Consider the following 26,204-nt stretch of genomic DNA (forward strand, 5'->3'; position numbering starts at 1 on the left):
GAATTGCGATTAATTACAATTAATTGATTTTTAAGCTGTAATTAACTTTAAAAGTATTAATCGTTTGACAGCCCTAATATATACGTATATATACAAATCAGTTTTGATGTGTACAACCATTTTGTTGATGAAACATATTTTCTCCAATTAAAAAAAAATTAACAAACCGGCATATTGAAATTATAATCATTTTGCATTTTGATGGAATTACTGTACATTAATTGTGCTTAACAAATTGATACATATACTGATCCGCATGGATTGTTTCATCCCTAATGTCAACATATGGCAGCCATACTAAACCAGAGTTTGCCATCGTTATGTATGTAGACACTACTAAAAGGCCATGGTGACATTTACATACTGATATAGACAATTTTGTTCCATACAATCTTTTACTATCATAATTATATATTATAAGGATTTCATTGACATCACTACTTAAAGTAATTAATGGCAGTAAATTTTTACAAGAGCTATTTATTTTCATCGGTACAAGCCTGTCGCCACCCTGGTGGATCTCTCCTGTAAACAGCATCTATTTAATACAGCTACTGTGTACACCTTTGCAGCATTACGAGGCAAAAAATGCAGTACTAATAAACACAGTACTTTACCTGAGAGCTCGCTTCTGTAGCGATCTGGTATTGCCAAGCCTGTCACTTGTGAATCCTGAGGACAGAGAACAGAAATACTTCATAATCACTTCATCTTCAGCTTTAGTATTTGTAACTGGGTTGGGCCTTGAAAGATCACACTCATGGGAACTTCCAGAGATAAAAATGCATTATGTGGAAAACAGTAGTAACCCTATCTTACTGAAGCACACTTAAAAATACGACTAAGTATCCTGTTGTTCTCAGACTTTTTGTCATCTGAACCCAGCAATACAGAAGTCATTATTTAATTACGTCATTGCTCCTATAGCTTAAGTATCTGTGTGTGTATGATGTCATGGCCCGTGGCTTTTTAGTACCAGCTGGTCTGTCACAGGCACTGTTAAGTCTGATCACATGTCAAGGTTGCCTTGTAGTGCATGTTGGGATAAAGCCAGGAAGGGACGGGCACATCACTATGTCTGGGCAGTAAAGAAAAAAAAAAAGTGAAGCAATACGAAGGAGAAATAACACTTCTCTATGAGACAAACATATTGACTGCAAGAGAACGGTCACAAAAACAACCTCCACATCATTATTGAGGAATCCTATTCTGAATGTGTTTGTTGGGATTCCTGGACCTGACAGTTTCTTGATCCACGCAACTCCAGGACAAACATGTGGTCCCACTCCATCCCCTCAGAGTTCACTCCAGGGCTGAATCACGCACTTGCTTCACTGCAGCTCCACCCAAAACATTCCCCTCTCACCACCAAAACCCACATCACCCAAATATCTTATCTGTAGGTTCTATTATGCATGTTTGGGTTGATGCTTTAAATCAGCCCTACTTGAGCGAAAGATATTTAAAGAAGAGAGAAAGCTTATTTGCAGAGGGCTCTGCCTGGTTGGATTTAAGAGGAGCCTGCTATTGTTTCAGCTGGTGGGAATATGATCCATGCAAGCCCTGAAAGATCCAAGACAGTTTTCGGTTGACAACAAACTAATGGTACTATTCAAAATGCTTGTAACTATGAAAAATGACTGAAAAAGAAAAAAAGTTGATTTTCTCTTTTCATAGGTTCTTTTATTCTCTTAATGAACGGCAGATGATGGCACGCAATTCAGGAACAAAAAGAAAGCAATCATAATCTAAGCTAAATACATTTATTAAGAAAAGAACAATTAAAAGCTGGCCGGCCAGAACAAATGTCCTTGAGTGCCCCAGATGCCTTTGAGAGTTCTGACCTGACCTTCCAACACATAAACGTTTTGTTGTTCCGAACGTAAATAGGCAGCCTCCATGTTAACCCATGAAGTGGCACACATGAAAGTGGAATTTTAATAGCGGCTATGTTTTGTTCTCTGCTTTGTCATTGCTTCAGAGAAGAAGCTGAGGGCTGCACTCGTATCCAAGTAAAGTCAGAAAGACAATATACATTTACCGGCCACTTTATTAGGTACACCTGTCCAACTGCTCGCTAACACTTAATTTCTAATCAGCCAATCACATGGCGGCAACTCAGTGCATTTAGGCATGTAGACATGGTTTAAGACAATCTCCTGAAGTTCAAACCGAGCATCAGTATGGGGAAGAAAGGTGATTTGAGTGACTTTGAACGTGGCATGGTTGTGGGTGCCAGAAGGGCTGGTCTGAGTATTTCAGAAACTGCTGATCTACTGGGATTTTTTACGCACAACCATCTTTAAGATTTACAGAGAATGGTCCGAAAAAGAAAAAATATCCAGTGAGCGGCAGTTCTGTGGGCGGAAATGCCTTGTTGATGCCAGAGGTCAGAGGAGAATGGCCAGACTGGTTCGAGCTGATAGAAAGGCAACAGTGACACAAATAACCACCCGTTACAACCAAGGTAGGCAGAAGAGCATCTCTGAACGCAGAGTACGTCGCACTTTGAGGCAGATGGGCTACAGCAGCAGAAGACCACGCCGGGTGCCACTCCTTTCAGCTCAGAACAGGAAACTGAGGCTACAATTTGCACAAGCTCATCGAAATTGGACAATAGAAGATTGATGAGTCTCGATTTCTGCTACGACATTCGGATGGCAGGGTCAGAATTTGGCGTCAACAACATGAAAGCATGGATCCATCCTGCCTTGTATCAACGGTTCAGGCTGGTGGTGGTGGTGTAATGGTGTGGGGAATATTTTCTAGGCACTCTTTGCACCCCTTGGTACCAATTGAGCATCGTTGGAACGCCACAGCCTACCTGAGTATTGTTGCTGACCATGTCCATCCTTTTATGACCACAATGTATCCAACTTCTGATGGTTACTTTCAGCAGGATAATGCGCCATGTCATAAAGCTGAAATCATCTCAGACTGGTTTCTTGAACATGACAATGAGTTCACTGTACTCAAATGGCCTCCACAGTCACCAGATCTCAATCCAATAGAGCATCTTTGGGATGTGGTGGAACGGGAGATTCGCATCATGGATGTGCAGCCGACCAATCTGCACCAACTGTGTGATGCCATCATGTCAATATGGACCAAACTCTCTGAGGAATGCTTCCAGCACCTTGTTGAATCTATGCCACGAAGAATTGAGGCAGTTCTGAAGGCAAAAGGGGGTCCAACCGTTACTCGCATGGTGTACCTACCTAATAAAGTGGCCGGTGAGTGTAGAAATGAATGTATCAAGTAAAATGAACAAGTATATGGGAATAATTATCGCTACATGATTCAAACAAAAATTTCAAAATGATGAATGAATGTCTCAAAAATATCCGACTATGAATTCATCACCATTAATTGTTAATGGTACTTTTGAAACAAAGCATTTATTTTCAGGCTTATAACTCAGTACTTTTCAAATTGTGCCGTAGTAGAATAAAGTGTAATTGCACATCCACTCAGAGTGTGCACAGTATTTTTGCACCAAACAAGAGCACACAGCAAAGAGTAGAAGATATGAAGTGCACTTAATAAACCCTTCATCGACACTATGAAAAAATATTTAACACGGATTTCGGGGATGTCTCCAGAAAGATAAGACGAGGAAATATGACGAAGTGTACACAGCGTTTGGCTTTTAATTAGGGCTGTCAAACGATTAAAATTTTTAATCGAGTTAATTACAGCTTAAAAATTGATGAATCGCAATTAATCGCAATTCAAACCATCTATAAAATATGCCATATTTTTCTGTGAATTATTGTTGGAATGGAAAGATAAGACAAGATGGATATATATATTCAACATGCGGTACATAAGGACTGTATTTGTTTATTATAACAATAAATCAACAAGACGGCATTAACATTATTAACATTCTGTTAAAGTGATCCATGGATAGAAAGACTTGTAGTTCTTAAAAGATAAATGTTAGTACAAGTTATAGAAATTTTATATTAAAACCCCTCTTAATGTTTTCGTTTTAATAAAATTTGTAAACTTTTCAATCAAAAAATTAACTATTGCCTGCCATTGTTGATGTCAATAATTACTTACACAATGCTCATGGGTGCTGAAGCCTATAAAATCAGTCGCACCCAAGCGCCAGCAGAGGGCAGCAAAACTCCACAAAACACAATAAACAAGCGGGCATTTGACTGTACTGTCATTTAAATCTGTCTGAGCGGGGCATATGCGTTAATTGCGTCAAATATATTAACGTGATTAATTTAAGAAATTAATTACCACCCGTTAAGGTGATAATTTTGACAGCCCTACTTTAATGTCATATATTACTTTTAATACAGTGGGACACTAGGAAAAAAATGCTGACAGCATGAAGCCAAATCAATTAAGACATCACTTCAAGACATTAGACCCCCATCACATTGATAAGTCGCTTCATTTTTTCATGCTGAATATCGCCAACAGTCTTCCCACTTTGTGAGTATTAAGTCAGTAAACCTGCGAGCACTGTTAGCATCATATAAGGTGGCATACAAAGTTGTTCTGTACGAGAAAAAAAAAACAACACTACAGCAAAGGAGCTGATACTGCTTGCAGCGTTAGACATGGTCTCGGTCATTCTGGATTATACAAGCGCTGCAAAAATAAAAACTGTACTTCTGTCCAATTATATCGTCATTTTTATTTTATGAATTTTTGTTTCTTTTGGTCAAATTCTTTGGCACGGTGTGCTCGGAATTAATGTTGCTAATCAATTTGAAATTACTATTATTTGTGGATTTTATTAAAATTATTCAGTATCAAATGGTCAAAAATGTGATGATGATGATGACGATGATGATGATGATGATGATGATGATAAAAGATCGCGCGAAATATTTACTTATACCTGAGGGGGCACCTAACAGAAAATACCGTAATTTTCTGACTATAAGCTGCTACTCTTTCCCCTCATTTTGAATCTTGCGGCTTATAGTCCAGTGCAGCTATTTGTTGATTTATTTGGGTTGGGTAGGTAACACTTTCTTTGACAGCCGCCAAAAGACTCGTAAGTCTGTCATAATTATGACATGACACAATCATTGGCATTAATGACATTATGAATCATGTCACTAACTCCATTTTTGTCCAGCTCAGATCTTTACATCCATTCAAAATTGAGATAATTTGCCAGATGACACAAAATGACATCTGTCATAAGCATTGATTAACGCTCATTGCAGTGTCATGTCATAATTATGATGGTCTTATGACAGTATTATGGCACCACTGTCATATAAAGTGTTACCAAATACCATGACTAATAATTAATTAAACATATGGAACAGTAACTGAAGAAATAATTAGCACAGAACATGAATTTTGATTGTTATTTACATCCGTAGCACTGCAATGCATGTTAGGAGGCATGTTGGACGACAACAATGTTGACAGCAGGTGGCAGCAGAGGTTGACTGTCTCCCCCAAGGGAGCAGTGATGCCCAAATGAAGCTTCTCGACGCAATGAAGGTTTGCAGCCAAAGGTTCAAAGATTTATGCTGGTTCATTTGATCTTGACAGCCTTATGTAGCCGCTATCAAATAAAGTGCTACCGGTTAATATCTTTTGGTGTAAATATCCCATAATACACTGAGGAAAGCTGCGGCTTATAGTCCGGAGCGGCTTACCTATGAGCAAATGTCATTTTCCAAATTTGGTGGTTGGCGGCTTATAGTCCGAAAATTATGGTGATTGAGAAGCAGTGTTATAACTCAATGTTTCTTTAATTTGATAACAGCAGGAGTACTTCATGACGGCGAAAGCTCTTCGGCAATATTTACATTTAATTCACAGAAAGTCAAAGGGAATAGAGTTGTTCTGGACACGTAAAACAGCATTACCGCAGGAAAAAAAAGTAGGAAAGATAAAGTAGACGCTAAAGTGACTTCTATTAGGTTGTTATTGTATAAAAATATAATTCCTCTGTCTGGGCAGCTGTCTTGCCGTTTTTGACTGGCCTACAAATACTTGAAACCTAAGCCGTATGGGCTTTACACCAAATCGGGCTTGTTTGGCAACCTGAGCTATTAGATCCCCCTGCACAATACAATAGTAATTCCAGCCACAAACACAAAAACCTCCATAACGATCAAAGGTGTCACAAAGCCTCTGACACGGACCGGAATGCAGAGTAAGACTATGCCTAAAACGGCCGACAAAGAATGCTCCTGGAATCCCTCTGAACATTACCCCATCTTTAAGTGAAAGATAAGAGTGATGTCATACAGTTGTGGACTGTCACTTAAGATCTGAAACATGGGAGGGTTTTAAATTAAACGTGTCTTGTAGAATTTATTCTTAAAAATAGCTGTACATAAGAATATCAATTTGTTCTACTAAACATGCTTGCTGCCAAATATTGGTGTCAAACACAAAGCGTTGCGAAACCTAACAGCCAACAGGGGACGAACATATGTTCAAGGTGAGGTATAGGATTAACTTTGATGCTTGGGATTACAGCGACCAAAAGGAAACATGTCATGCTTTAGCTGACTGCATTACATCACGCTGTATGTGTGCGTGCAGATAGACGTCTCCAAGTTCTCCAAGTAATTACCCACCCTCACACTTAGCCAGCTCTCACCATTCATTGAAGGGAACAGCCTCAAATTGTGACTAAAGCGTTACTGAGAACAGCTTAGCATTACAAAACAGATGGGAAGTCACAAAATGAGGCGAGGCCATGGCTACAAACACTGAGATTTAACAAAAGTCTTCAACAATAAGCCAATTAGGCTTTCAATGCCAATAAGAATTAGAGTGTGCAGGCCTAAAAGACTGAATGACTAATTCAGAAGAAAACAATATTGACTTCTTGCTTAAGACGGAATTTTATCACTCATCCTTTTTTCTGTCAAAAAGGGGAATGTGCTTACTAATACAACAGTGATGACAGTCTAGTAGAGGGTGAAAAATTAAACGCTGGAGGTAGAAAACAGGCAGCAAAGACCATTGATGTTCAATCAACCAATCTCCCTGGACAGGGTATAAAAGCCTCAAACTGTGAGCACCTCCTTGTGGATTGCAAGCTATTCCCACCTGGGGAAAGCAGGTCTCAACTCTCAACACTTGAGAAACATCACAAGGACGGGTGGTAATGAGGAGCAGACGCAAATCCGCGGTCAGTCACCAGTGCCAAATCATTTGCACATACCAATGAAAGGTCACAAATATTATTAAGAATAAAAAGTTTTGTTTCACCTTATTCTATTTGAATGCATCATGAATAAGGCTGCAGCTATCGATTATTTTAGTAATCGATTAATCTATCAACAAAGTTAGTTTGAATAATCGAGTAATCGGATTAAGAACATTTAATGTGTTGCAGAATTGATTTTATGAGATGTAAAACAAAAGCTTTCTAAGATTGCACTTTCAAAAAAAGCATTAAATGAAAATACAAAATAAATGTCTTGTTTCTTCAATCTATGAAGAGTTGCACTTTTAATTAAACATAAATGAGAATACCTGATCTTAGCCTCAAACGGTATAAAAAAAATTAATGAGGATCCAAGTACTGTACAACAAAACAATTGTCTAACTTGGATAGCATATGTCCCCTTGCTAAAATGCTATATAATACTAATGTTTTTTTTTTTTCTATTATGCTTTTAATAAAACGTTCAAACAAACATTCCCACAAAAAAACGGCTAAATTTACCCATAAACTAAATCATGAATGCAGGAAAAAAATTGGAGCAAAAACTTAGCTTATGTTGATCTTAACCGGGAGCAGCTGAATTCAGCCATGTTAAATGAGTTATGTCATATTCAATATTGCCCCTAGAGGGAAGTATATCCAGCCATATCAATAAAACTAAATGCAAACTTTTCAAAACAAACCATTAAATTCGTTTTTTTAATGAAACGAAAAAAATTGTCTTTTCAGCCCGCTTTGACTATGTGTTGTTCGGTTATGCTCATTCCCCTTTATAAAAGCAGCCAGTGTGCTTATGTGTAAAGTCATGTAGCTATCAGGAAATCAAACAAGCAGAAGACCGGTCCGCTAAAAGCTAGCAGCTAACGCTACTAGTGAAAGTGATGGAGTCTGATAACAGTGAAACGGCTATTGGTAGCCAGGCCACAGGCAATTCAAGTATAGCATTAGTCGACGCTCATAGTGTGGTGTTGGTGCCAAGAAAGAACTAAACGTCGGATGTCTGGAAAATTTTGGGATTCGAGAAGGACGAAGTTGCCATCACCACCTGTGAAAGCGGGTCTAATGGACCGAAGCTGCTGAACTTAATGAGTGGATTGGAAACAGACAGCATCTAGCAATCAGTAGGTCGGATTATTTTTAATCTCTGTGAGTATGATTTCTCTAATAGCTTTTATGATGGTACACCATTTATCATAAAGTATAATCTAACAGTGTAGCCTATAATATGACCGTTTAATGGCAACAGCTATTTTTCTGTGTCTGCTTGCCTTATTCAGTGTCATAATTGTCACTAGAGCTGGGAATCTTTGGGCACCTAACGATTCGATTACGATTCAGAGGCTCCGATTCGATTATAAAACGATTATTGATGCACCCCCCTCCTTTTTTTTTTTTTTATGTTTTATACATTAGTTCCAAAATTGTTCAAAAATCCTCTCAGGCTAAACCAAACTACTATTTCAGTATCAAGTTAACATATAACAGTAAACAAATATACAAAAATAGCAGTAAATAAAATATTCCAGCAGCTTTAAACTTCATTCAATTAATTTATTGTTGTGAATCAACCGTTATAGTTGTTAAAGTTGCTCCCGTTATTCCATAATTTCCCTTCTGTCTACTTTTGACATGTCAAAGTTTTAAAACTGTTTCATCATTTAAAGATAGATTCAAGACAAGATTTTGCCGATTTAGGAGTATTTTAGATAAAAAGTTAATTAGATTCGCTACAACAGAGCCTTCTAGAGAAGTCTACTGCTTTAAGATGGCGACTGTTTACTAACGCCGGCAAGTCCGTCAATTCGCATCTCTGTTCAATAACACATGTTCGAACACCACCGTCGTCTGTCTTTTGTATCTAGTTCTACATATATATTATATCTACTGTAGCCGTTTGTTTGTAGCAACTAGCAACCGGGTGTTGTTTGTAGCGGCTGTCGGCCGCAGTCAGGTATGATTGTTTTTTTTGTTTTTTGTTTTTTATCTAGTTGAACATGATCATGAGTTGAACATGATATTTACTCTCGGTCCGTTCCTCATTGCGTCCCAAAGACCGCGCTGACTGTGTTTTACTTCCGCTTTACCTGGTATAATTCAATAATCGGAATTTGAAAGTTTGTGAATCGTTCTCGAATCTTCTACGGCCGAATCGCGAATAATCTAAGAATCGGAAATATCGCATGCCTCTAATTGCCACCATAAAATCTTAAATATTTCATTGGCATAAGAGTTAGAGCAGTATAGCTTAACGTGTGTGTGTGTGTGTGTGGGGGGGGGGGATATGTCTGTGTGTGTGTGTATTTTAGTATAAACTCTGTGAGGAAAAAAAACAACAACCTTGAAGTAAACACTTGTGTTGAGTAATCATGTTACAGCAGCCATTAACAATAAATTGTCTGATACTCGGTCCTCAGTTTGAAGTGTACTGTTCAAGCCCCTCTTGCTGTAAGTCATTTGTGTTACAATGAGATTTTTGCACAGTGGCCATATTTGATATTTACAATGTTGTACATTGTTCAAGTCATACAAGCTGCTATATAGGTTCATACTGGAATGCTTATTGCTTACAAGATATTTTTATATACTTAATGTTTACACTGCATGTACAATTGTTAAATATGTTAAACTGAAAGCTGGTATATAAATCAACAAGAAACGGTTCATTTGTATTTCATGCAATGATTCAGGTTTTCAAATTATATAACAGTCTGCTTTGGCGAATTTATCGTCTTTTATCGTTATCAGGGTAAATCTGCTAAATTTACCGTGATAAGTACTTAAGTCCATATTGCCCAGCCCTACATGGGACCAAACACTAAATACAGAAATTAGCCTTTAATGATGTTCATCACGGATCGTAGATGAGACTATCAATATCGAGAAAAGGGAACTTTACTTCAATATTTGATAACAACACGCAACCGTAACTAAAAATCAAAGTACTAGTAAATAGTGTGATACCGAGAAACACTCTAAAAACAGTGACTCCACTGCATCCTTAGCACGTGACTGCCTCTGGTGACACTTTTGACACGCATGCCAAAACACATAGGCCATCAACGGAATTACGTCTCCTTGCACAACATAATGATATCCAATACAAGGACTGCATAAAGTATTCTGTGTTCACCATGCACAGCACAGGTCAAAGATGTTCGAGAACACTGAGATTGTAGTAACATAACAGTGATTTAACTGATCATAAAGTTTGGGACTATGTCAATGCAAAGCCTAGGAATAGATGCCTTCCAACACATACAAAACCACTGCACAGTAAGGAGTCCTTTATCTCTGCCCTGCTGTCCTTGGAGGCTACAGCTGCAATGCAACGACAGCTGGCTGGAAAGAAGGACGTTGAACAGAAAAGAAGCAGGTCTGCCGTGCATCACCCGACAACTGCTGTGACAACAGCTTCTCAAGCTGAGGAATCTGTCACCAACCTCAAAATTGAATCCCAAACTGACTTGACCTGTGGAGACCAATGTTCTTACCTTCCCTGCAGAACTTGGCATGGCTCAGGTCATTAGAAATCCACGGGTTCCGGTACATTTTGGCAAAAAGTTGTCAGAGAGCTTGAATTTAGGAAGGGAAAGATGCAGCTGCACAAGAGGTGATGCCGCAACAAAGCAGTTTTGACAAAGCTTTTGGACAGAGTAAGGGAGAGGGAGCGAGAAAGAGGATGAAGTCAGGTAGCATTCAAACCGGGGAGGGGAGAGAGCGTAAAGAGGGTAGCTGCAGGGCAGAAAGGAGGTCCTGGTTAGTTCTCTCACTACCCAACGAGAGTGCCTACGACCACTACAACAACATGCAAGGCTACAAGCTGTGCTGCACATGCTAATCTCATTAAGCAAGGCCCTATGACACAGGCAGATTCAAGCAGTCGTTTGAGTATGCGTTACAGACACAGCGAAAAAAGATGAGCGCGTGAGCGAGAGACAAGGAAAGTTAGGAGTGTCCGAGGAGAGTGCTGCTTTCTAAATCCTTGGCTCATAAACACCGGTGGGGTGCCAAAGAAACCCGTGCTGAACATAAGGGGAAGGGGAGAGAGACTAGATGGGAGTGAACCAAAGTGTGCAGGACAAGAGGAGAGAGTAGAAATAACCCTCTCAGCCTGATGAGAAATTCCAGTCCCTTTCCAGAAAGAATTAAATGAAAGGGACACAGAGAGGAAGGCAGATAAGAGGGACATTGTAAAAAGAAATAGTGGGGGGAAAACTGTTCTAGTGAAACTAAGAAAAATAATATGTAAAGTAGATTAGGACGAAAGCAGAACACAAATCCAACAGGTTGTACGTGGAAGGTGATACCAAATTACTGGACTGTACCATGTTTATTCTAACAAAACAAATAGGCTACTTTTCAATTCATTCAGACACTGTAAGGCAATCGAAAAGAGTCTACTATTTGAATTTTGGGTTGATTGTAGTGCTGCAACGATTAATCGAATAACTTGAGTAATTCGATTATAAAAAAAGATTTGAATTTTGCTGCTTCTAGTATTCGCTTAATTAGAATGGCATTGTAATGGTTTGTTTTGAGAGCGTTTGCATTTAGTTTTAGTGATTTGGGTGGATACATTACCCTCTAGTGGCAACAATGAATATGACATAACTCATTTCACAGCTGCTCCCTGTTAAGACCAACACACTAAGTTTTTCTTTGAGCTAATGTTTTTTTTTTTAATGCATTTGTAATTTAGTTTATAGGTATATTTAGCAGGTTTTTTTTGCAGGAATATGTCTTTGAACCATTGAGAGCATAGTCAAAAAAAAAAAAAAAAAACCCTTAGCATTTTATAACAATGCAAGTTAGGCAATTGTTCTTTTGTTGTGTTTAGATCATCATTTTATCCATTTTAAATCTTGCCTTTGCCATTTAAATTTATTCTGTTTAGTATCATGCGAAATTGTGTGTGAGATCTTAAATCAGAGATTCTCCGCAGGAGAGCCCTGACAGCCTCTGTACTGCAGTCTCTCTGGAAACCACTCTGGCAGCACCAAGCAGTCTCACGGAAGACGAAGCTCCGAATGTACAACACCGCCATACTCTCTATTTTCCTCCATGGCTCCGAAACGTAACCCTTAAAACAAGACGCTAGCCGCAAGAATAGACAACTTTGACAGCAGGGCTCTCAGAACCATCGAGAACATCGGGTGGCCACAGCAAATCTCCAACGAAACCTTGCAAGCCCGGAAAAAAATCAGCCCTGAGCCTCCTGCCTAGCTGCACAGCATCGCTTCCGCTGGCTCAACCATGTTCTTCGTCTTCCGCCTGACCAACCGACAAGAGCCCTCGTGAAGTTTAACCCAAAGGTTGCAGGCTGGAGACTACCACGAGGAAAGCCCCACACTCAATGGCTTGACACCATCGCGGACGACTTCCAACAACACAGAGTTACCTTGAAGGATGCAAATCTGCTAGCACAAGACCGCCAGTACTGGAGGGGCCTAGCTCACCTGGTCAGCTCTACACAACGGGATGGGAAACCAGTCCCAACGCAAGAGCCGTGATAATGAAGATGAGTGTCATGTGAAAGCATAAGGAGTGCTATAAAATATCGAAAAGGTGATATATCACAATTCTTTGTAGCTCAAAAGGTTATCAATATGTTCCCACCATGAATCGATCTTTTTAAAAAGTTGTGACAAACAACAGGTTGCTACCAAAATCTTCCTTTACAATAGTGTCTACATTACAGGATCACTGGCTGCCAGTGACAGCGATAGACATCCAATTCATTTTGACTGGATTAGAAGTCAATGAGCTGTCAATGAGCACTCACAGCCAGTCTTGTGGGCATTTACAGGTCACTTCTTTTTCATTTTAGGGCATTTACACATTACTTCCTGTTGATTTTGAGTCAATTCCTATTCATTTGGGGACATTCTTGAGTAAATGTTGTATTGCCGTTTTGCGAGATCATCCATGTATCGGAAATCGTAATCCTATCGTGAGGTACCCAGAGGTTCCCACCCCTAGAAAGCATGAGTATCACATCTAACAACAGACTTCACCCTAGAATATTATATATATGGCGGAAAACACTCAGGTGACTTTAAGTTCCGCTCTGAGACCCCCAATTTGGAGAGCTTGGAATTGGAGAATTGTCCGATATGCATGTGTGATACGTCATTGGAAAGCTTAAAATCTCAATTTTCTGGGGGAGGAAAAATTTTGAACAGGAGGGCATTTTTTAAAATAAAAAAAAGGTTTTTTAAACAGCAAAACCCTATCCGGAGGTGAGAGCACGCGAGAGCAGAATTACAGACACCATGACTTTTAACGAGATACTATCGCGTACTTATCTTGTTTCGATCCAAAAACTCCATGTTACATGTATCACATGGCCATAGCTGAATTTTGGGGGGATTTTTGAGTGAAACATGGTAATATAACAAGGGTCGCGATGCAGAAATCGCAGACATCAAGGAGTGGTTGAGATTTTTCATATATTTACCCTTTAATTTTTTTTTTTTTTTTTTTTTCAATTTTTCTTTGTTTGGATCAATTATTTATCATCTAACATATCGGAGAAAATGCGACAATAACAAAAAAAAAATACAATTAAACAATAGTTATGAGGTAGATATCCATGACTTTTATACAGACGCCATTTTTTTCATTGAGACATCATTTGTTTAAATGTTTAAATATGTGAGTGAATAATTTCTTAAAGTCATTTTTTAAAAACTAAACATTAGACATCAATTAATGATTCTAAGCAAAAAATGATAGAGATTTGGAATAATATAATTACTTCGTTTTATGGCTGGGTTGAATCAAAAGCAGTTGCGCGACGTCTGTAATGCGCCATGAATCTGTTATGGCAGCATATAGACATATTGTTCTATCAAACACAACAGTTGTTTTGGCTTAAAATACAGCAGTTTCTTTTAAAGAGAAATGCAAGAGCAGAAACTGCTTTTTCAGTCTTCTCTGTGTTTTCCGCCATATGGATACTTCTAATACAGCACTTTACTCCACAAACAATTTTCCTATATAAATTAACCATTTTATTAATGTCAAAAACAACAGATAAAAACTCCCATACTGTACACCCATATACGTACATAGGTCAGTCAATGTGTCAATGATGTGCTTATCGCTGCAATGAGAAGGCCTCACAGAGAGCTTGGCATGGAGCCCAACGTGGTTATTCTGATGCTGACGGGAAAACAGTGCAGTCTATCTTATCTACGTCCGACATACACAGTAAAACCTGTCAACGTGAGTCAGGTCATTTATGACTGCTGAGAGAATATATTAATGTCAGTGGACCACTAACACTTGTAAATGTAAGCTGTATAACTGGACAAATTGAAATAATACTAATATAGAACAAACATATTATAGTCATAAAAGATGTGAAACTCCAGATGGAAGAGGGATTCATAGTGGATTAAATATGGAGGCTGGCAAACATTCAAGGATGACGTGTTGCAAGATATGACATCTTTCAGTCCGCTGGGATGAGTTCATCAACCAGCATGTAAACAGGCTTAAACATATACAGACAGTCACTAAGAACTAAGTGGCATGAATGGTAAAAAAGGCAATTCCTGCCCTCTATAATGCTATCATCACCTCTGAACCCCAAACCCTGTACTGTAACATCTGTGTCTTACTCACAGGTAATATTTGCTTCTTTGATTCATCCGTGACAGATGACATCAGCACGACGGTTACTACCCTGTTATTAGCAATGAGAAGTCTTGACTCCAGACAAAAGACAAGACCTTGCAGGTTACTGTAATGATGCAATACTGCGCTAGGTCTAAAAGCTGGTGAGAAATTATGCAGTCAGTTTATTCAATATATAAAAGCCTGGAGGAAAAATGTGATTCAAGTCATTTAAATTTCCTGTAAATGTTTCAAAACTAAAAGTAGTCGAGTAAGAGTGACCGGAATGGGTCAAAAGGCCAGTGATGAAAAAAGCCACCCAAGGGGAGAGGTGGATTGATTCCAGGACACAGTATCCTTTTAGGACTGACTTTCTTTGCAAAAACTTGATGGACAGCCCAGTTCTAAGAGAGCTTGAAAAAAGGTCAATAGAGTTGAATTAAACCAGACTGTCCACAATTATTTCCTCTGATGTTTAGATCTTTTTGTGGTTACAAGTTCATGCCAAAGGATACATTTATTACTTGTCCCGAACCTTTCTTCTTCCCGCTCTCTGCTATAAAGATGAATAAATCTAAATTTAAAATGGAGCATTGAAAACCACAATAAATATGCACATGCATTCCTATGTGTAGTTTAACTGTACTGTACATTTGGAATAATTCGTCTTTCAAGAAACATAGGCTTGGAATAAACAACTAAAAGCGATTTAAATTTTCTGATACAGCACATTTCAATACAAAAGAACAAAATATTTTATAATACGTGTCATTTTTTTTTATCAGGTGCCATTTGTGTCCCCAGTATAAATTAAGCTATATTTTTACTTAAATTGGACAAATACTCATTCAACTTTTTTTGTGTATTATCAATTTCCATCTATTATACATGCAAGAGTGCAAGCTCCTAAATTCTTCTTCTTTTTTTTTAATATGATTTACTTCTAGTAAAAGGTTGTTATGGAATTTTGCCATGTCCCAAGTTTGTTCCATTCAAATTCAGTCTATTAAAATAACCAGTATAAGTAAAATCCAAAATACAGTGGGGAGAACAAGTATTTGATTCACTGCCGATTTTGCTGGTTTTCCCACTTGCAAGCCATTTAGAGGTCTGTAATTTGTATCATAAGTCCTCTTCAACTGTGAGGGACGGAATCTAATACAAAAATCCAGAAAATCACATTGTATAATTTTTGAATAATAAATTTGTATTTAACTGCATAAAATAAGTACTGTATTTGATACATTACCAACTAGTAAATATTTCTGCTCTTAGTTCTTTTTTAAGAACTGGGCTTTTAAGGCTGGGATGAGCTACAGGAAAATAAGCAAGCAGCTTGGTGAGAAGGTAACAACTGTTGGAGCGATTATTAGAAAATGGAAGAAGTTCAAGTTGACGGTCAATCTGCCTCGTTCTGGGGCTCCATGCAAGATCTCACCTCGTGGGGCATCACTGATCATGAGGAAGGTGAGGGATCAGCCCAGAACTACACGGCAGGACCTGGTCAATGACCTGAAGAGAGCTGAAACCACAGTCTCGAAGAAAACCATCGGAAACACATTACGACGTAATGGATTAAAATCCTACAGCGCACGCAAGGTCCCGCTGCTGAAGCCAGTGCATGTCCAGACACGTCTGAAGTTTGCCACTGACCATCCTGATGATCCAGAGGAGCAATGGGAGAAGATCATGTGTTCGGATGAGACCAAAATTGAACTTTTTGGTCTAAACTCGGCTCGTCGTGTTTGGAGGAAAAAGAAAGATGAGTACATCCCCGAGAACACCATCCCAACCGTGAAACATGGAGGAGGAAACATCATTTTTTTGGGGCTGCTTCTCTGCCAAGGGTACAGGACGACTGCGCCGTATTGAGGGGAGGATGGATGGGGCTATGTATCGCCAGATCTTGGCTGACAACCTCCTTCCTTCAGTGAGAGCCCTGAAGATGGGTCGTGGCTGGGTCTTCCAGCATGACAACGACCCAAAGCACACAGCCAAGGCAACTAAAGAGTGGCTCCGTAAGAAGCATCTTAAGGTCCTGGAGTGGCCTAACCAGTCACCAGATCTGAACCTGATAGAAAATCTATGGAGGGAGCTGAAAGTCAGTGTTGCCCGGCAGCAGCCCCGAAACCTGAAGGCTCTGGAGAAGATCTGCATGGAGGAGTGGGCCAAAATCCCTGCTGCAGTGTATGCAAACCTTGTCAAGGACTACAGGAAACATTTGGTATCTGTGATAGCAAACAAAGGTTTCTGTACCAAATATTAAGTTCGATTTTTGTGATGTATCAAATACTTATTTCATTCAATTAAATGCAAATTTATTATTTAAAAATCATACAACGTGATTTTCTGTTTTTTTGTATTAGATTCTGTCCCTCACAGTTGAAGAGAACTTATGACCTCTACATGCTTTGCAAGTGGGAAAACCAGCAAAATCGGCAGTGTATCAAATACTTGTTCTCCTCACTGTAATAATAATGATTTTATTGTCCTGGATAAACTATCTTCAATAATTCTAGAGCTGTCCCAACTAGTTGACGTAGTCGACGTCATCGATGATGTACATGCGTCGACGAGCACAAAATCCCGTCGATGATTAATGAAGGGTTAAAAAAATACACGCGTGGAAAGTTAGGAATGTCGCGCGCTAGGTATGCAAGCGGGGAAAGCCAAAAAAAGCGCACCAAAGTGGCCAAAACATTGAATTATTTCAATGAAACAAATGAGGGTACACTGGTTTGTCCTGTCTCTTCAATGCCAAGCTTGCATAACAGCCAGGCTGCATTTGGGCTGTGAATGAAAACCTAAAGCGCCGTCAACCAGTTGTAATTTTGGAAGTCAACAGGAGACAGCAAGCTGGCAGATCGTAAGGCCAACTAACTAACGGCATGTTTTATTTAAGTTGCTAAGCCTGTCGCGATATGCAATGAGTCCATGTATCGCAAGTTAAATAAAAATGAGGGCAGTAATTTTCACAGCTGTGGTTTATCGCTGCGTGCGTGCATACATTTGTGGGTGTGTGTTGATGGCATATGAGACTCCAGTTCCTTTCACGGATGTTCATTGGTCATCAACACGCCGTAGAATTAAAGTTAGAAAATAAGGAAACACATCTAGATTAAACACTAGGGTTGTTCCTGTCATGTTTTTTTTGCTCCCGATCCGATCCCGATCGTTTTAGTTTGAGTATCTGCCGATCCCGATATTTCCCCATCCGATTGCTTTTTTTGTTGCTCCCGATTCAATTCCAATCATTCCCGATCATTTTTCCCGATCATATACATTTTGGCAATGCATTAAGAAAAAAATTAATAAAACTCTGACAAATATATACATTCAACATACAGTACATAAGTACTGCATTTGTTTATTATGACAATAAATCCTCAAGATGGCATTTACATTATTAACATTCTTTCTGTGAGAGGGATCCACGGATAGAAAGACTTGTGACTTTGTATATTGTGACTAAACATTGCCATCTAGTGTTTTTGTTGAGCTTTCAGTAAGTGATACTGTGGCCATCCCAAATGCATGATGGGAAGTGGAACCATGACTGTGCGTCGTGCTACCAATTTATATATCTTCTCTGCGTTGGGAAATAACTTAAGGTGTTAAGACAAAGATCAATTGCCACCTTGCTTCCCCACATTGCTTCCCATGATATTTCTAATCGTAGGGAGAGGGATTGCAAGGCTTTAGCCAATTAAAAAAAGGCTCCAAAGCTGCCAAAATTCACTCTACTCATTTTGCGCTGCCTTTTCTCTCTATATATAGGTAAAACGGCGTCATTATAGATTGAGCGCGGCAATGAGTGAGAAGGTCGTGCAGCGCATACATTACTTGCGTTTAATTTTTTAACGTGACACATTTTTTAACAAATTAATTTCCGCCATTACCGGGATAAACTTGATAACCCTACCTTAAGCCTAAACTAAAGACTCTGGATGTGTGTAACATTATGTCTGTAACGTTAAATGCGGTTAGAAAACGATTTAATTAAAATAAATATATATATTAAAAAAGGCATGGCCGATATTTTTTTGCCGATTCCGATACTTTGAAAATGACGTGATCGGACCCGATCGATCGGCATCTCTATTAAACACTGTAAACGTTAGCATTGCTACATTGAGGCTGATGGGGAAAAAAGACAAGCTACTTTAGCCTGCTATAAAACATCAAAATGCAAACTTGCGGTTAAAAGGTGACACTTCAAACAGGAAAAATCGCTGGTTAACAGCATTTGCAAACAAAAAAAATGAATTAAAAAATTATTACCGACACCACATTCAATGACGAAAAGTGCTTTTTTGCAGAGCGTAAAGCTTACGGTTAGCGGTTTAGCGAACCCACAACCCAGAGAATATTTCAAAAATAAAAGCACGTCATGTTCGTCATATAAATAACGATTTCTGGAGTTAATCCCACATACTTCAGAATTCAGATTCTACACTAAGAATAGCTTTAAATGACACCCTTTATGAAAAATCTGATTGGCAATAAATAATTATTATAATACTATTATAATAATACTAGTAGTATACTATAATATTAATGCTAGGTATTTTTTTATGGATTGTTTTGAATCATGTTGGAAAGGCGGAGTCAGTGTTCTGAATCTGTTTACATGCCATCCTCTTGCACTAGTTAAAGCTATCAGCATTTGACCTCACTGTTTATTTGTGATTTATTATTGTTATTTATGTGTTTATTTGTACTTTAATATAGAATTTAAGTGTTCCAAAATGTTTCTGTGAATTTATAAGCATCAACAAAAATTTTATTGCTAAAAAGCGGCATGGAACATGAATGAATGAATGAATGAATTAGTAAAAAAAAAAATAGTTATTAGAATAGTCGATTAAAATGTAAATATATTCGGCTAACTAATCAGGAGAAAATTAGTCGTTTGAGACAGCCATACTTCAATCATGTGTTATTTTTAATTTAATATATATAATTTAAAAGAAAAAAAAATCTGTTCATCTTCAGTGTCACTGTCCACTCTGTTAAGTTGTGTTAATGTCCCTTTAAGAAAATCCCCTATTTATTAATGACATCACTCTTCTGCGATATCACACCAGTGGTGGGAAATTCAACTGTGGTAAGCAATTTTATTTATTTAACTCCTTTAAAATTCAGATTCTGCAGTTTTACAACGTAAATTCGGTGTGGCTGATTATAACGTGTCCACTCTGCTGTATATCAAAGAAATGAATTTAATTGAATCATTTGAAAAGGTTTATTATTTCGAAAAGTATAGATTTCTCATCAAGTATCCAAAGTCATGTTAGCTATCATGCTAGCAAAGCTAGGCTGCGGACTAACTTTAGCACAAAATGTCCCCTCTGTTAGTGTCCACTCCGCTAAAATAGCACCCTATAAAAGACCCATAGTTCCTTCCAATCAACAATTTTGCTCTAAATAAAGGTAAACTTTCATTTACTTGATGTGATTCAGTCTTGCCATAACTTAAACGCACAATCTAAAGCCAAAATACAAAGTAATTAAACTGCATTACCTCAAAAGAGTGTATATAAGGTGAAATGGTAATTTGTTAATACATCATGCGTATCAACAAAGTTGTCCTACCATATCAAATCATATCAGCTAATCACAATTGTGAAATGAAACAGTGCCGAGAACCAGACAAGCATAACAGAGTTGTTCCTCTCTGCTAATCACCTCCCCAGATGTTCAGTCAACTAAACTGGATAATTTCAGCCTGGACAAGCTCACATGTGCAGCCAGTCATTATTAGATAAACACTTCCAGACAATTATTTTTGCCCTTAAGACAACCTCTGGTGCACAATAGCATCACAGCAGGTCTGCTTGTAGTCTCATATAATGGCTGTGTCACCTTCCTGGTATGAAAACTCTGATTCAGGAGAACTCCGGGAGGAAGAAGTAACAACAGATTTTTTTTTTGTTGTTGTTGTTTTTTTGGACATTTCCTCCATGGCTTTTTTCCATTATAAACTTGCAAAGGGGTCTAAATATGATCACATATGTAAACAAGTACAACGTCCTCATGCAATGGACAAATTGAAAATTCTAATGTATGCACAACGTTCTCGTAAAATTGTCTCATACAATCCTAGGCAAGGAAGATTTATTTTCACTAAAAGCAGTCACCTGCCAACAATAATATCTTTTAAACTGACGATGCAGTTAAACTAAAAGAAGCTGGCCATTCACCAACAATTCAGTCAGTGACCGACTTTCACACATGTATCAGCTCCATACAACAAAAAACGATATCAACTCCTGGCATTCTTACCAGAAATGAAATGTTGAACCACCAGTAATATAATTTTCTTCACCATAACGTAGATTTGTGTAACAAAAGACAAAGTGCTCCGTCACTGAAGCTTTTATTTGTCCATCGGAGAACTCAAAGAGGAAATTAGCCCGAAAGAAGAGACTTGATATTCTAATTATTAGCCTATGACCTTTCTTAGCCTCAAGAAAAAACATCTAAATTTTGCACCACTCTGAAACTCAACTCTGCAGGACCCTTCACATCACAAACAATATAAACCTCACACCTAAATCCTCATAATCAGGTTTCTATCACGACCACCTGAAGCCTTAAACTTTCCATTCACACTACAAATAGACACACCACAACAATGCTGACCTTCTGTAGCAATTTTGCAGCCTATTAACACACGGCAATGCATGCACCTCAGTACGACTTTCCAAAAATAAAGCAGATAAGCATTCTGAAGTTTGGACTGTGACGACTCCAATTGAAGTGCTTCTGAAGTCAAGCAATGCAGCTCACTGAAGAACTTATGAGCATATGACTTTCTAACTAAAGACCGGTTCAATACAGTGTTTTTGGATTGGAAAAACCTTGCAATTTCATCTGAATGTAACACAATTTCTGCCATTCATCCAGAATGAGCGAGTACCGTAATTTTTGGACTATAAGGCGCAACTGTCAATAGGCCGCCACCCACAAAATTTGACAAGAAAACAACATTTGCTCATACATAGGCCACACTGGACGATAAACCGCAGCTGTTCTCAGTGTATTATGAGGATATTTACACCAAAAGCTATTAACCTGTAACACCTTGACAGCAGCATCATAAGACCAAATGAACCACCATGAAGCTTTGAATCAACTGTCTGCAAAGCTTCACTGCTTCAAAAAGCTTCATTGCGTCAAAAAGCTTAACTTGGCATCACCGCTCCCTTGGGGGAAACAGTCAATCTCTGCTGCCACCTGCTGTCAAACCTGTTGCCGTCCAACATAAATTGCACCACTACAGATGTAAAAACAATCAAAATACATGTTCTGTGCTAATTATTTATTCAGTTACTGTTCTAGTTGTTTCATTAATTGCTAGTCATGGTATTTGGTAACACTTTATTCGACAGTGGTGCCAAACACTGTCATAAGACAATCATAATTATAACATGACACTGTCATGAACATTAATGAATGCTTATAACAGATGTCATTTGGGGTCATAAGGCTAATTATTTTACTTTTGAATGGATGTAAAAGATCCGAGCTGGACATACAGTGGGGCAAATAAGTATTTAGTCGACCACTCATTGTGCAAGTTCTCCCACTTCAAAATATTAGAGAGGCCTGTAACTGTCAACATGGGTAAACCTCAACCATGAGAGACAGAAAGTGGGGGAAAAAAAACAGAAAATCACATTGTTTCATTTTTAAAGAATTTATTTGCAAATTATGGTGGAAAATAAGTATTTGGTCAATACCAAAAGTTCATCTCAATACTTTGTTATGTACCTTTTGTTGGCAATAACAAAGGCCAAACGTTTTCTGTAACTCTTCACAAGCTTTTCACACATTGTTGCTGGTATTTTGGCCTATTCCTCTATGCAGATCTCCGCTAGAGCAGTTATGTTTTGGGGCTGTTGTTGGGCAACACGGACATTCAACTCTCTCCACAGATTTCCTATGGGGTTGAGATCTGGAGACTGGCTAGGCCAGGACCTTGAAATGCTTGTGACGAAGCCACTCCTTTGTTGCCCTGGCTGTGTGTTTGGGATCATTGTCATGCTGAAAGACCCAGCCACGTCTCATCGTCAATGCCCTTGCTGCTGGAAGGAGATTTTCACTCAAAATCTCTCGATACATGGCCCATTTCATTCTTTCCTTTGCACAGATCAGTCGTCCTGGTCCCTGTGCAGAAAAACAGCCCCAAAGCATGATGTTTCCACCCCCATGCTTCACAGTGGGTATAGTGTTCTTCGGATGCAATTCAGTATTCTTTCTCCTCCAAACATGAGAACCTGTGTTTCTACCAAAAAGTTCTATTTTGGTTTCATCTGACCATAACACATTCTCCCAGTCCTCTTCTGGATCATCCAAATGCTCTCTAGGGAACCACAGACGGGCCTGGACGTGTACTTTCTTCAGCAGGGGGACACGTCTGGCAGTGCAGGATTTGAGTCCCTGGCGGTGCATTTGTTACTGTGGTCCCAGCTCTCTGCAGGTCATTCACTACGTCCCCCCGTGTGGTTCTGGGATTTTTGCTCTCCGTTCTTGTTATCATTTTGACGCCACGGGGTGAGATCTTGCATTGAGCCCCAGATCGAGGGAGATTATCAGTGGTCTTGTATGTCTTCCATTTTCTCATAATTGCTCCCACAGTTGATTTCTTTACACCAAGCGTTTTACCTATTGCATATTCAGTCTTCCCAGCCTGATGCAGGTCTCCAATTTTGTCTCTGGTGTTCTTAGACAGATCTTTGGTCTTGGCCATAGTGGAGTTTGGAGTGTGACTGACTGAAGTTGTGGACAGGTGTCTTTCATACCGATAATGAGTTAAAACAGGTGCCATTAATACGGGTAACGAGTGTAGCCTCGTTAAACCTCATTAGACCTCGTTAGAAGAAGTTAGACCTCTTTGACAGCCAGAAATCTTGCTTTTTTGTAGGTGACCAAATACTTATTTTCCACTCCAATTTAAAAATAAATTCTTTAAAAATCAAACAATGTGATTTTCTGTTGTTTTTTTCCCACATTCTGTCTGTCATTGGCGAGGTTTATCCATGTTGACAATTACAGGCCTCTCTAATCTTTTCAAGTAAGAGGACTATTGGTGGTTGACCAAATATTTATTTGCCCCACTGTAAATAAAGTTAGTAACACAATTTGCCGGATGACACTTAATGACATAAGTCATAAGCTTTCAGTAATGCCCAAGATAGTGTCATGTCATAATTATGCAAGTTTTATGACAGTCTTATGATGCCACTGTCAAATAAAGTGTTACCTATTAACCCAAATAAATTAACAAATAAGCCGCAATGGACTATAAACCGCAGGATTCCAAATGAGGGGAAAAGTAGCGTCTTATAGTCCAAAAGTTACGGTACAATGTCCATTGTGAACTGCAATCAAACATACACACATTCAAGGACAGTGTGGACTTCATTCTTACACTCCTTCCACATCTGCTCTTCAATGCTCAATATGCAAACCATTTGGTTAATTACATTTGATTTGTTTCCATCGTTTAAGTGCCATGGACATCTTTCCAAATGGGACCGCTAACGTGAAGAACAGAGACACAAAAGGAAGAGAGGGACACTGGTGGAAAGTGTCTTCCATAAACACTTTTCGGTGTGAAGTGGGCCAACAAAGACGACCGCCATCACTAAGCTTAAATGGGACCGCAATAACAGGTTGTATAAAGCGGTAGGTCTTACCTGCAGCTGAAGAAGCCTCTCACACAGTTCAAACACACAGCTGAGATCAATGTCATGGACAGACCGTCCAAGTCCCAAAGGGCTATTAGTGGCTCATCATAAAGCACCACTAATTCGATAAAAGAGGGCTGTTGGGTTTTAAATAAATGACAAGACGGGGCGAGACAAATATGCACTTAAGACCACCACGTGAGGATAGCAGGATTAGACTTAAATTACTTCGCAGTTAACACAAAAATGAGGACCCAGTGCTTGTAGATGAGTCAGATTTGTAGAATAGTCACTCAAATACAGAAGTGGGTAGTAAGTAGTAACGTGTTACATTTACTTTAAATTTTTGAGAAAAATGTACAACTAAGAATAGTTTCACTAAGCCATACTTTTTACTTTCACTTGAGTAGATTTGTGAAGAGAGACGCGTGACCCTTACTCCGCTACTTTGAGCAAAATTAGTCGTTACATTTTTCCTCTTTATTCAACATACAATATTAGATTTTTACTTTTTTGTTGTTGCAAGAGACCGCAGCAGTGACTCGACCAGTTTCAGCAATGAGACGTCGCATCAATAATCACATGACTCCATTATACCAATTAGACACAAGCTTGCTACTTAATGATCACGCCGGGCTGTTCAATCACATGGTCTTTAAAGTGGCGTTTATTTGTTGTTGTTTTTTTAAACATTTTTTACTTAACTTTTTATTAACTATTTGACAGAGCGCCGCTGTCAACATGACTTTAAGGCACAGATTTAAATCTCTCTTACAGTTTTAATCTCGCTCCAAATCAGATATGATCTTTTTAGTTTCATAATAGGAAGTATGTTTTCTTCACTAGAGCGCACTCAAGCTCTTCGGACGAATAATGCTTAATTTCTGTAGATTTTTTTTCTCTCGCCGGAATTCAAAGGGGTTTTTTTTGTAATTCTTTGGCTTAAAGGGTACCACGGATAGAAAGACATGTAGTTCTTGAAAGATAAATGTTAGTACGAGTTATAATAATTTGATATTAAAACCCCTATTAATGTTTTCGTTTTAATAAAAATTGTAATGAATATTTTAACTAGTAGGTCGCCATTTTGACGTCGCAGGGCAGTAACGTCACATGGGTACGCTGCCGGGCTTCCACAGTGTCACTCTAACTACATTAACATGTCATCGGTTCTTCCCTTCCCATTTGAACCCATGTGGAACATTAATGAGATGGAAACCAAAATCAAAATGAACAGGAAAGACTGGATTAGACGAGTAGCGTTCATGTGTCAAGTTCACTAGCGACAGCACTCCCCTGCTCAAGTGATGAGATGCAGGAGAGTGTTTGATGTCAAAAACTGTTTGCAGATCTTCACGGTAAACTATTTTGTGATTCAACTTATTCCAATATGATTGTGGAGATAGCAGGGATGTCGTCTACTTTACATATGATTAAGGCATACAGTGAAACACATCACTTCGATTATTTTTGCTGATAGCCTGCGTCCGTGCATCAAAACACACAAAAACATTTGCCTCTACTGAGACGTCTAATGGCGTCAAACCTTATTTTTGTCACGTATATGCAGATGTCCAGACTGTTGATCAACCTGCCGGTTGCTTCCCAGTGAATAAGCGACACGGAAAACAAATAAATGTATTAAATTTATTTGATTGCTGGCTATTCGGATCATTTTCTGCCCAATAGATTATAATGACGGATTATTTTCC

General features: G+C 38.7%; 1 protein-coding gene across 11 annotated transcripts in view; it reads right to left on the reverse strand.

Moving 5' to 3' along the window:
* Nucleotides 1-26,204, reverse strand: part of LOC130908583 (supervillin) — a 146,635-nt gene that overhangs the window by 95,137 nt on the left and 25,294 nt on the right. For 3 of the 11 annotated variants that reach the window (XM_057824164.1, XM_057824162.1, XM_057824161.1), the window contains exons 1-2: nucleotides 10,669-11,197; nucleotides 618-672 (exon numbers count right to left, since the gene is read on the reverse strand). In XM_057824164.1, the coding sequence (XP_057680147.1) occupies nucleotides 618-672; nucleotides 10,669-10,726 (113 nt within the window). In that variant the 5' untranslated portion in view covers nucleotides 10,727-11,197. Of the gene's footprint in view, nucleotides 1-617; nucleotides 673-10,668; nucleotides 11,201-26,204 lie in introns of those variants that run through there. The other 8 variants (XM_057824166.1, XM_057824165.1, XM_057824159.1 and 5 more) reach the window with 7 other exon arrangements.

The sequence above is a fragment of the Corythoichthys intestinalis genome, chromosome 20, assembly GCF_030265065.1.
Source record: "Corythoichthys intestinalis isolate RoL2023-P3 chromosome 20, ASM3026506v1, whole genome shotgun sequence".
Taxonomy (NCBI): Eukaryota; Metazoa; Chordata; class Actinopteri; order Syngnathiformes; family Syngnathidae; genus Corythoichthys; species Corythoichthys intestinalis.